This window comes from Oncorhynchus clarkii, chromosome 25 (assembly GCF_045791955.1).
Source record: "Oncorhynchus clarkii lewisi isolate Uvic-CL-2024 chromosome 25, UVic_Ocla_1.0, whole genome shotgun sequence".
In the NCBI taxonomy this organism is placed as follows: Eukaryota; Metazoa; Chordata; class Actinopteri; order Salmoniformes; family Salmonidae; genus Oncorhynchus; species Oncorhynchus clarkii.
Genome location: NC_092171.1, coordinates 36,634,954 through 36,647,414, shown reverse-complemented (window position 1 = coordinate 36,647,414; position 12,461 = coordinate 36,634,954). Strand labels below are relative to the sequence as shown.

The following is a 12,461-nucleotide window of genomic DNA, read 5'->3' as shown; positions in this document are numbered from 1 at the left end:
CCTCAGCTGTAGATCTCTGAAGTTCATCCAGAGTGATCATGGGCCTCTTGGCTGCATCTCTGATCAGTCTTCTCCTTGTATGAGCTGAAAGTTTAGAGGGACGGCCAGGTCTTGGTAGATTTGCAGTGGTCTGATACTCCTTCCATTTCAATATTATCGCTTGCACAGTGCTCCTTGGGATGTTTAAAGCTTGGGAAATCTTTTTGTATCCAAATCTGGCTTTAAACTTCTTCACAACAGTATCTCGGACCTGCCTGGTGTGTTCCTTGTTCTTCATGATGCTCTCTGCGCTTTTAACGGACCTCTGAGACTATCACAGTGCAGGTGCATTTATACGGAGACTTGATTACACACAGGTGGATTGTATTTATCATCATTAGTCATTTAGGCCAACATTGGATCATTCAGAGATCCTCACTGAACTTCTGGAGAGAGTTTGCTGCACTGAAAGTAAAGGGGCTGAATAATTTTGCACGCCCAATTTTTCCGTTTTTGATTTGTTAAAAAAGTTTGATATATCCAATAAATGTTGTTCCACTTCATGATTGTGTCCCACTTGTTGTTGATTCTTCACAAACAAATACAGTTTTATATCTTTATGTTTGAAGCCTGAAATGTGGCAAAAGGTTGCAAAGTTCATGGGGGCCGAATACTTTCGCAAGGCACTGTACTTACACGCTGACATCCCAACATACACATACACACTACTGTACATATATCCACACACACATAACATGCGCAAACATGCTTACTGATGACACTCACACACTCACCATATACACTGCTGCTACAGCTCAATCTATTATCTATCCTGTTGCCTAGCCACTTTATCCCTACAGTATACAGTGCATTCGGAAAGTATTCAGACCCCTTGACTTTTTACACATTTTTCTTACGTTACAGCCTTATTCTAAAATCGATTACATTGATTTTTTTCCCCTCATCAATCTACACACAATAAAACATAATGACAAAGCAAAAACAGGTTTTTATAATACTTTTTTGCAAATTTATTGCAAATAAAAAAACTGAAATATCACATTTACATACTGTAAGTGTTCAGAGCACCTTTGGCAGCAATTACAGCCTCATGTCTTTTGGGGTATGACGCTACAAGCTTGGCACACCTGTATTTGTGGAGTTTCTTCCATTCTTCTCTGAAGATCCTCTCAAGCTCTGTCAGGTTGGATGGGGAGCATCGCTGAACAGCTATTTTCAGGTCTCTCCGGAGATGTTCAATCGGGTTCAAGTACGGGCTCTGGCTGGGCCACTCAAGGACATTCAGAGACTTGTCCCGAAGCCACTTCTGCGTTGTCTTGGCTGTGTGCTTAGGGTCATTGTCCTGCTGGAAGGTGAACCTTCGCCCCAGTCTGAGGTCCTGAGGGCTCTGGAGCAGGTTTTCATCAAGAATCTTTCTGTACTTCATTGTTGATTTTTCCCTCAATACTGACTAGTCTCCAAGTCCCTGCCGCTGAAAAACATCCCCACAGCATGATGCTGCCACCACCATGTTTCACCATAGGGATGGTGCCAGTTTTACTCCAGACGTGACACTTGGCATTCAAGCCGAAGAGTTTCATCTTTGATTTTATCAGACCAGAGAATCTTGTTTTTCATGGTCTGAGAGTCCTTTAGGTGCCTTTTGGCAAATTCCAAGCAGGCTGTCATGTGCCTTTTACTGAGGAGTGGCTTCCGTCAGGCCACTCTAACATAAAGGCCTGATTGGTGGAGCGCTGCAGAGATGGTTGTCCTTCTCCCATCTCCACAGAGGAACTCTGGAGCTCTGTCAGTGTGACCATCGGGTCCTTGGTCACCTCCCTGACCAAAACGCTTCTCCCTCGATTGCTCAGTTTGGCATGGGAGGCCAGCTCTAGGAAGAGTCTTGTTAGTTCCAAACTTGCCATATTGCACACAGGATGTTGTTCAGGGGCAGAATGACAGATTTTCACCTTGTCAGCTCGGGGATTCGATCTTGCAACCTCTCGGTTACTAATCCAATTGTCACGCCCTGACCTTAGAGCCTTTTTATGTGTCTATTTGGTTTGGTCAGGGTGTGATTTGGGGTGGGCATTCTATGTTTTGTTATCTATGATTTTTGTATTTCTATGTTTTGGCCAGGTATGGTTCTCAATCAGGGACAGCTGTCTATCGTTGTCTCTGATTGGGAACCATACTTAGGTAGCCAGTTTTCCCTCCTTTCTTTGTGGGAAGTTGACTTTGTTTAGGGCACATAACCTTTAGCTTCACGGTTTGTTTTTTGTAGTGTTTATTGTGTTGTTCGGTGTCATTTTCCAAATAAAGACAAAATGGACTCTCACCACGCTGCACCTTGGTCCTCTTCTTTTAACGGCCATGACACCAATGCTCTAACCACTAGGCTACCTGCCGCCCCAACTTTGACATGATGGGGTGTTGTATGTAGGCCGGTTACACAAAGTCTAAATATTATCCATTTTAAATTCAGGGTGTAACTCAACAAGAATTTGGAAAAAGTCAAGGGGTGTGAATACTTTCTTGAGGCACTGTAAGTAAGCATTTCACTGTAAGTCTACACCTGTTATTTATAAAATATGTGACAAATACATTTTGATTTCATTTGTTGTGTGGTCCTCCCACTAAAACTCGGGAAAACATACAGTTTATTAGGCTACAGATGAAATAAGTTATGATGAACATCACAGGGTGGTGAAAGTTGATGAGCTTCATGCTGCTTTCCAATAAATATAGTCTTATTCTGATCGATGCTTGGCTGCCGTTTGACAAATAGAGCGCATTCCAAGACCAGAGTGGGCACTTTTGCTATATAACGCAACAGTTTTTGTGTCAAAAACTATCAGCAACATTGAAAACGCCATGGAAATCCATTTAGCATCTATTTTTTATTCGGTACATGGGAATTTAACAGCAAGTGTTATTTTTATGTGAATTATGTAATCACGCACAGCTTTTTATCCGCAACAAGTCAATTTGATGGAAACACATCTCTGGTGGGAAAATGTGCAAATTGTTTTTATGCAGATGATTTATTTTGGAATGAAAATCTGTTGCCAATTGGACGGAAACCTAACTGTGAAATGTGGTTGTCGTACCTAGCTACCTTAAATGCACTAACTGTGTAAGTCTCACCGGATAAGAGCATCTGCTAAGAGCATGTAACGGAGAACAGCTCCGCCCCCGACGCGTACAGTGCCTTGCGAAAGTATTCGGCCCCCTTGAACTTTGCGACCTTTTGCCACATTTCAGGCTTCAAACATAAAGATATAAAACTGTATTTTTTTGTGAAGAATCAACAACAAGTGGGACACAATCATGAAGTGGAACGACATTTATTGGATATTTCAAACTTTTTTAACAAATCAAAAACGGAAAAATTGGGCGTGCAAAATTATTCAGCCCCCTTAAGTTAATACTTTGTAGCGCCACCTTTTGCTGCGATTACAGCTGTAAGTCGCTTGGGGTATGTCTCTATCAGTTTTGCACATCGAGAGACTGACATTTTTTCCCATTCCTCCTTGCAAAACAGCTCGAGCTCAGTGAGGTTGGATGGAGAGCATTTGTGAACAGCAGTTTTCAGTTCTTTCCACAGATTCTCGATTGGATTCAGGTCAGGACTTTGACTTGGCCATTCTAACACCTGGATATGTTTACTTTTGAACCATTCCATTGTAGATTTTGCTTTATGTTTTGGATCATTGTCTTGTTGGAAGACAAATCTCCGTCCCAGTCTCAGGTCTTTTGCAGACTCCATCACTTTTTTTTGCAGACTCCATCACTTTCTTCCAGAATGGTCCTGTATTTGGCTCCATCCATCTTCCCATCAATTTTAACCATCTTCCCTGTCACTGCTGTGGAAAAGCAGGCCCAAACCATGATGCTGCCACCACCATGTTTGACAGTGGGGATGGTGTGTTCAGCTGTGTTGCTTTTACGCCAAACATAACGTTTTGCATTGTTGCCAAAAAGTTCAATTTTGGTTTCATCTGACCAGAGCACCTTCTTCAACATGTTTGGTGTGTCTCCCAGGTGGCTTGTGGCAAACTTTAAACAACACTTTTTATGGATATCTTTAAGAAATGGCTTTCTTCTTGCCACTCTTCCATAAAGGCCAGATTTGTGCAATATACGACTGATTGTTGTCCTATGGACAGAGTCTCCCACCTCAGCTGAAGATCTCTGCAGTTCATCCAGAGTGATCATGGGCCTCTTGGCTGCATCTCTGATCAGTCTTCTCCTTGTATGAGCTAAAGGTTTAGAGGGACGGCCAGGTCTTGGTAGATTTGCAGTGGTCTGATACTCCTTCCATTTCAATATTATCGCTTGCACAGTGCTCCTTGGGATGTTTAAAGCTTGGGAAATCTTTTTGTATCCAAATCCGGCTTTAAACTTCTTCACAACAGTATCTCGGACCTGCCTGGTGTGTTCCTTGTTCTTCATGATGCTCTCTGCGCTTTTAACGGACCTCTGAGACTATCACAGTGCAGGTGCATTTATACGGAGACTTGATTACACACAGGTGGATTGTATTTATCATCATTAGTCATTTAGGTCAACATTGGATCATTCAGAGATCCTCACTGAACTTCTGGAGAGAGTTTGCTGCACTGAAAGTAAAGGGGCTGAATAATTTTGCACGCCCAATTTTTCAGTTTTTGATTTGTTAAAAAAGTTTGAAATATCCAATAAATGTCGTTCCACTTCATGATTGTGTCCCACTTGTTGTTGATTCTTCACAAAAAAATATAGTTTTATATCTTTATGTTTGAAGCCTGAAATGTGGCAAAAGGTCGCAAAGTTCAAGGGGGCCGAATACTTTCGCAAGGCACTGTATAACACATGATTAGATGATGCTGGTGTGATAGTGTGACATGCCATACAGGTGACATGTGTACGTGTGAGATGCGTATACGTGTCACTGTGAGTGCTGCATAGTTACGTACATCAGACTGGAAAGCGGGATCTGTCCCCAGTAACAGCTCCAGCTCAGGCCATGGTCGGAGATGTTGGTCTCTTTCCTTCTCCAGCTCCTCGTCAACAGACAGTTTCAGGTCAAACACAGGGGGCGAGTGCAAGTCCAGGAGATTAGGGTCTTGGTTGAAGGATGTCTGTTTGGCTGAGTGAAATCAATGTAATTAATATATAGGGCAAATGTGTAACTGTAAAACAGTTAGAGATAATTGTTACAATCCAGTGCTTATTACATTTCTGTAGATTACTAATTATTCATGGATGTGTCGCAAATGGCACCTTATTCCCTATACCCAGTCAAAAGTCTGGACACACCTACTCATTCAAGGGTTTTCTGTATTTGTACTATTTTCTACATTGTAGAACAATAGCAAAGCCATCAAAACTATGAACTAACACATATGGAATCATGGCGTTATCAAGAAAAAGTGTTAAACAAATCAAAATATATTTTATATTTGAGATTCTTCAAAGTAGCCACCCTTTGCCTTGACAGCTTTGCACACTCTTGGCATTCTCTCAACCAGCTCCAGCTGGAATGCTTTTCCAACAGTCTTGAAAGAGTTCCCACATATGCTGTGCACTTGTTGGCTGCTTTTCCTTCACTCTGCGGTACAACTCATCCCAAACCATCTCAATTGGGTTGAGGTTGGGTGATTGTGGAGGCCAGGTCATCTGGTGCATCACTCCATCACGCTCCTTCTTGGTCAAATAGCCCTTACACAGCCTGGAGGTGTGTTGGGTCATTGTCATGTTGAAAAACAAATGATAGTCCCACTAAGTGTAAACCAAATGGGATGGCGTATCGCTGCAGAATGCTGTGGTAGCCATGCTGGTTAAGTATGTCTTGAATTCTAAATAAATCACTGACAGTGTCACCAGCAAAGCACCCCCACACATCACACCTCCCCCTCCATGCTTCACGGTGGGAACCACACATTCCGAGATCATCCGTTCACCTACTCCGCGTCTCACAAAGACACGGCGGTTGGAACCAAACATTTGCAAATTTGGACTCATCAGGCCAAAGGACAGATTTCCACCGGTCTGATGTCCATTGTTCGTGTTTCTTTGCCCAAGCAAGTCTCTTCCTCTTATTGGTGTGCTCTAAGTAGTGTTTGTTTTTGCAGCAATTCGACCATGAAGGTTTGATTCACGCATTCTCCTCTGAACAGTTGATGTTGAGATGTGTCTGTTACTTGAGGTCTGTGAAGCATTTATTTGGGCTGAAATTTCTGAGGCTGGTAACTCTAAAGAACTTATCCTCTGCAGCAGAGATAACTCTGGGTATTCCTTTCCTTTGGTGGCCCTCATGAGAGACAGTTTCATCATGGTTTTTGCAACTACACTTGAAGGAACTTTCAAAGTTCTTGAAATTTTCCAGATTGACTGACCTTCATGCCTTAAAGTAATGATGGACTGTCATTTGTCTTTTCTTATTTGAGCTGTTATTGCCATAATATTGACTTGGCCTTTTACCAAATAGGGCTATCTTCTGTATACCACCCCTCCTGTACCTTGTCACAAAACAAATGATTGGCTCAAATGCAATAAATTCCACAAATTAATGTTTAACAAGGCATTAACTGTTCATTGAAATGTATTCCTGGTAACTACCTCATGAAGCTGGTTGAGAGAATGCCAAGAGTGTGCAAAACTGTCATCAAGGCAAAGGGTGGCTACTTTGAAGAATCTCAAATATAAAATATATTTTGATTTGTTTAACACATTTTTGGTTACTACACTTTTCATAGTTTTGATGTCTTCACTCTTATTCTGCAATGTAGAAAATAGTACAAATTAAGAAAAACCCTGGAATGAGTAGGTGTGTCCAAACTTTGACTGGTACTGTATGTAATTAAGGTGTTTCAATTTTTTATAACTTTGCAGAAATTTCAAAAAAACAGTTTTCACTTAGTTCTTATGGGGGTATTGTAATGTCCTTATGGGGGTATTGTGATGTCATTATGGGGTATTGTGTGTAGATTGATGAGTTAAAAAAAAGCATGTTAAAATAAGGCTGTAACATAACAAAATGTGGAAAAAGTCAAGGGGTCTGAATACTTTCCGAAGGCACTGTATGATGCATGTAGGGAATAGTGTGCCATCTGGGACACAGTCCATTACCGTCTAGCAAAGCTCTGCACTTTAAAACAGCATAATAATTATGAACCTACAGTATTTACAAAACAACAAGGCTGTGAATTTAAATCTTTGGAGAATGTCTTACCAATGACTTGTTCAAATCCTTGTAGCACCTGTTGAATGTGCAGTGTGAAGTCATCAAGGCAGGGATAGATGGTTAGCTTCACTCGTTGGCTGGGCGAACTAGGAGAAGGAAAACAACAGCATCTGTGTAATATAATCACTTCACTGACTGAGCTGACTGACAGATTAGCAGAAAAACCCTAGCTGATGTTTGTGAAATTCATACATTTTCCTAATAGAGGAACATGGAGCGATACAGTTTATTGTAATATATAAGTGAAGTCATACCGCCATGGAGTCTCCTCACGGGAAACCTCTTTATCCTTCTCTGTATCTAGGTTGAGAAAACACTAAGCTTCAGCAGACATTTAAGTTCGAACACCTTAGTTCATAATATCTATTTTAGTTGTTTTTTTTTACTATAAATGGGATTCACCTTTTGTGTCGACTTCAGAGTGGAGCTCTGTTGTGGCTGTCCCTTTGGCTGAGACATCATCTGTCATTGGCTGGTTCACAGGTGTGACTGTAAGCAGGACGTTCACTTCAAATACAGCCTGGATCTCTTCTTTAGGCTCTTCCCTTTTAAAATCTGGTAGCATCTAGAAATGTAATCTCAGTTAACCCAGAACTAAAGTTTGTCCACGAGAGATTACTAGAAAATGTGATACTACAAGTCAATTTAGTATTACAAGTGACGCATTGTTTAGTGATGTTTACATGTTTCTGACCACATTGGCACAACAGATAAAAGCTGATCTACCTTGTTAACAAGCTGTGGTCGGCCTTGGCTGTGTGAAGAAAGTGTATGCGCCGCATTACGACCAGTTGGCTCTTTGATAATATGTATGTAAGGTCCACTTGCATCCATCCTTGCCATTTTTCTAGGGAGTACACAGGCAAATATTTCAACATCGCAAGCATGCTAATTAAACTCATTGACAAATGCCATTACCTTACTATATTTCCATTAAACACCACTTACTTTGTCTTTTGTCTTCTCTCTTTCACTCCATTAGTGTTAGAGGACTCTCGGAGGAACAACAGAAGGAGTTGAACTGCAGATCTGACCAAGACACAGAGCATCTCTTCAAACATTCTGTCTATCAGGTTGAGGAAGTGGCTGAAGCGACACAAGAGGATCCGCCACTCAGCCACCTCAGCATACAGCGGCCTGTTGGTCGACTGAGAGGACAGAGGGAGGAACAGTCTCTCTGCACCGTGGACCTCTGCTGCCTGACAAGACAAAAGACAGTACAATGATATATTGATAATATAGAATTATTCAATATAAAATGTCTCAGAGTAGGAGTGCTGATCTGGGATTAGTTTATCCTTTTAGATCATATTGACTATTATAAACTGGGTGGTTCGAGCCCTGAATGCTGATTGGCTGACAGCCGTGGTATATCAGACCGTATACCATGGGTATGACAAAACATTCATTTTTACTGCTCTAATTAAGTTGGTAACCAGTTTATAATAGAAATAAGGCACCTTGGGATTTGTGGTATATTGCCAATATACCACGGCTAAGGGCTGTATTCAGGCACTCCTCCACATTGCATTGTGCATAAGAACAGCCTTTACAACTTGGTATATTGGCCATATACCACACCCCCTCTTGCCTTATTGCGTAAAATATTCCATGGATCTGATCCTATATCACACTCCGCCTCTGAGGTTCTTTATGAATTAGGGCTCAGATCTGTTTGTGTTGTCATGCCAACACCTATGGTTGTTGTCATGCCAACACCTATGGTTGTTGTCATGCCAACACCTATGGTTGTTGTCATGCTAAACATCAAAACCAGGGTAGATCAGCAGAGGATAGTGACAGAGATGTTTTTTCAGGACTCTAAAATGACATGTCCTCGTAACAATCTAAAGGACTAATAGAGTGTACCTTCAGACAAGCTGCGCGAATCAAAGTGGCAACTTTGTGGTGAAGGCAGTGAAGTTGTCTCAGTGCTACAGCACATTGTTGGGTCTGGGCCTCACAGAAGCCTATCAAGGAGTATGTGGTGGATTTATCCAACTAGGTAGAATAAACAAAACCATGTTATTAGAAAGGAGTTGAACACAAGATAGTTATCCAAAAAAAACATGGCCCTACCTTTGTTAAAACAATAGCACCGTCAGAATCCCCATATCTTGTCTTGTCACTGGCCATCTCAAAAAGTCCTTTGATTTCAACCAGACATCTCAAGAAGATGTCATCAGTAAAAAAAAGACCTTTGGATAATATTTCCCTAAAAAAAAAAAAATCAAAAGCTCTTAAGTTCTATTTGGAATGTATTTAATAGTATGGAGACAAAGAAATGCAGAACAAGAAGAAGACAAGGCAACAAAGGCCTTCCCGAGACTTATTATGAGACAAATGAAATATCATGTGGCACGTAATATTTGATCAACACTCACTTAGCTTTGTTGGTCTTTGAGTGGCATACTGTGACCTTCCAGATTGTAAATGCCTTCCAAATTCTACAAAGAGCAAAACGTTCATTGTAAAATGGATTACAGTATTTTACGGTATTACATCACATACTTTCCACATACACATATCAGATACACACTTTTCATCATCCTTCTATAAGAACGACCATACAAACCTGAATTTTGCAAACAATGGCAACTTGAAGATTTTGAAAAACAGTTCTCTTTCAGAAAGCCAGTCTATTACAGACATGATTTCACCACTTCTGTCCTCCAAAACAGACACCTATAAAATAAAACTGAGTGAAGTGGACTCTTTGGGATGGTTTCCTGGACACAGATTAAGCCTAGTCTTGGACTAAAATTAAAAACACGTTGAAGAATCTCCATTGAACATGCCAGGGCTCATATCCCCAAAAAACTATCAGAGTAGGAAAGCTGATCTAGAATCAGTTTCACTGTTTAGATTATAATTCATAGGATTAGATGGATAGATCCTAGATCTGCACTCTTGCTTTGTGGATACAGGCCCAGGACTAGGCTTTACTTGTGTTCTGGGAAACCTGCCCATAAAATAAGAGTACATTATGTGTGCATCCCAAATAGCAACAAAAGCCATATATAGTACACTACTTGTGTCCCTTGTCAAAAGTTGTGCACTATACAGAGAATAGCAATCTATGGGTGCGTTCGTAAATTCAATCTGGAGTGCCAGAGTGCGCTCTGTGCATTCGTAAATTCAGCCCTAGCAGACCTGGTTAGGGTGTTTTCATGTTATCTAGAGGGTTGGTGACGGTAACCGTGCTACTGGCAACATTTTATTTACACTTTTTTGCCAAAGTTTACTGACACCGGCCATATTCAACGGGTGTTGAGCATTTGTAAATTCATCAGTTATTCTGCGCTCTGGCATACTCAGAAGAGAGTGCTCTGAAATCGGAGTAGATAGCCAGAGTGAATTTACTAACGTAGCCTATGTATTTTCACCAACGTTTAACAGTTCAACCGTGAACTAGTTGAACTGACCTTGAATATGCATGAAGCGCTGACGGTCCAGTACTGACAGCTCTGTTTAGCTGTCTGGACAGAAACCACCTGAAGATCATAGGGGTTGGGCTGGATCTTGAGGTCACCTCTGTTCCTCATCAGACAGTACACATACTCTCCAGGATCCTTTTTAGTCCCCTCTGGGATTTCCTGCACAACATCCACAAGGAAGTTAGATTTGCATTGATTAAAATTATGATTATGAAGACGTATGCCAATGATTACAAAATATCTTGTGTATTTAAAAAAAAAAAAAACACACAATTTAACTGTTATACTTATATAAGCCTAGTCTTGGACTAAAATTACAAATATATATGTAAAATATAAAAACCGTGGACTGCAGAGACTCAATGATAAAGTTCACATCAATTGATCATACAGTAGCTAAAATGGTGGAGACCAACCTGTATGTTCTGTGTGCATGCTTTTGCTATTCTCCTGTCAGGAATCTCAGTGGACCAGCCCAGTTTTCCTCTCAATCTGATTATGTGGCTCACAACACAGTCATTGTCAGGCTCTGTTGGGAACCAACAATGTACAATAATTATGCTACATCTAATGTCCTCACCCTGACATGTAGGCTATGTACAGAATAGCCTACATTAAAAAAGCTAAGTGCAGCAAAAAAGCTTAATCAACCAGTTCCGAGTAACTGTTTCGGGGTAATCTACCTTTTGCATCGAAGCGGACGTCTTTCACTCTCTGTCCTTTATAGTTCCATGTGTCGGGGATCATTGAGGCTTCACACGTGTGTTTAATTGGTTCAATGACCCCTCTTTTCAGACACAGTGGCTCCTGCTTGCTGGGCAGGAACATGCAGCCAACTAGAGAAACAGAAATGTTGCACGCACAATGATTTTGCTTACAAAATCCATTAAAATGCAACAAATGAGGATGAGACTCACTTTTCTTAATGCTCCTTCCATGTAAAGGAGACCTGGACACATTTGATGATAGTGCATTTTCAGTGGGAGATTCTCTCACACCTGATAATTTACTCAATTTTATACATGATCTGTTGACATGTTTGTTTTTCTTTAGTAACCTGTAAAAATGACAAAAATGTACAAATCCATACTGACAAGTAGCTAAGTTTCTTATTGAATTCAAAATACCACTTTTCTATATAATTGACAAACTTACATAGAAATGTAACTATCTTCTTTTTCCTTGACATTCTTCCTGTGGAGTAAAGTATCAATCCTTGGTGGAAGTTCATTGGATCCTTTTCCTGAAGAAGAGCCTGGAGACTGCTGGAAGTTTGAAACCGTCAGATGCTGAAAATCTCACATTAACTAGAGTTATAATGACATAAACTAGAAGACTATTTCATTAGTTAGCCAGATCCATGGGATACATGTTACAGTATCAGGGTTGGGGAGTAATGGATTACATGTAATCCGTTACATGTAAGGGATTACAAAAAAACGGCAACTGTAACCCCTTACGTTACCAGCAAAAATACTGTAATCAGATTACAGATACTTGTTAAAAATTGGATGATTGCTTCGAGGATTACTTTTACATTCAGAAAGGATGTTTGCGAAAAAAAATATTTAACACTCCTCTGTTTTCTCAATGAAATGCAAATCAGCATTGAAAAAAGGTGCAAGTCAGAGACCACTATGATGACACACCAAATGTGTTTGATGGATCGTGGGAAGAGCAGGAATGGGCTTTTGTAGGCTACAGTTCAAGCTATGTCTTCCAATGCTGAGACTGCTGTCGGCATCCAAAGATGATCCAACTTGAATAAACGCTTGGTGGTAAGGTTGACACCAGTGGTGTAGTCTATGGCGATACGT

General features: G+C 40.7%; 1 protein-coding gene across 1 annotated transcript in view; it reads right to left on the bottom strand.

Moving 5' to 3' along the window:
- The window catches only part of LOC139383638 (dynein axonemal heavy chain 6-like), a 61,090-nt gene extending 49,618 nt beyond the window's left edge, over positions 1–11,472 (bottom strand). The window contains exons 1-13 of the mRNA XM_071128179.1: positions 11,328–11,472; positions 11,061–11,173; positions 10,633–10,803; positions 9,783–9,892; positions 9,592–9,654; positions 9,287–9,422; positions 9,077–9,208; positions 8,156–8,406; positions 7,934–8,054; positions 7,610–7,772; positions 7,462–7,507; positions 7,196–7,293; positions 4,938–5,110 (exon numbers count right to left, since the gene is read on the bottom strand). Of these exons, the coding sequence (XP_070984280.1) occupies positions 4,938–5,110; positions 7,196–7,293; positions 7,462–7,507; positions 7,610–7,772; positions 7,934–8,054; positions 8,156–8,406; positions 9,077–9,208; positions 9,287–9,422; positions 9,592–9,654; positions 9,783–9,892; positions 10,633–10,803; positions 11,061–11,173; positions 11,328–11,472 (1,722 nt within the window). The remainder of the gene's footprint in view (positions 1–4,937; positions 5,111–7,195; positions 7,294–7,461; positions 7,508–7,609; positions 7,773–7,933; positions 8,055–8,155; positions 8,407–9,076; positions 9,209–9,286; positions 9,423–9,591; positions 9,655–9,782; positions 9,893–10,632; positions 10,804–11,060; positions 11,174–11,327) is intronic.
- Positions 11,473–12,461: the final 989 nt, after the last annotated feature.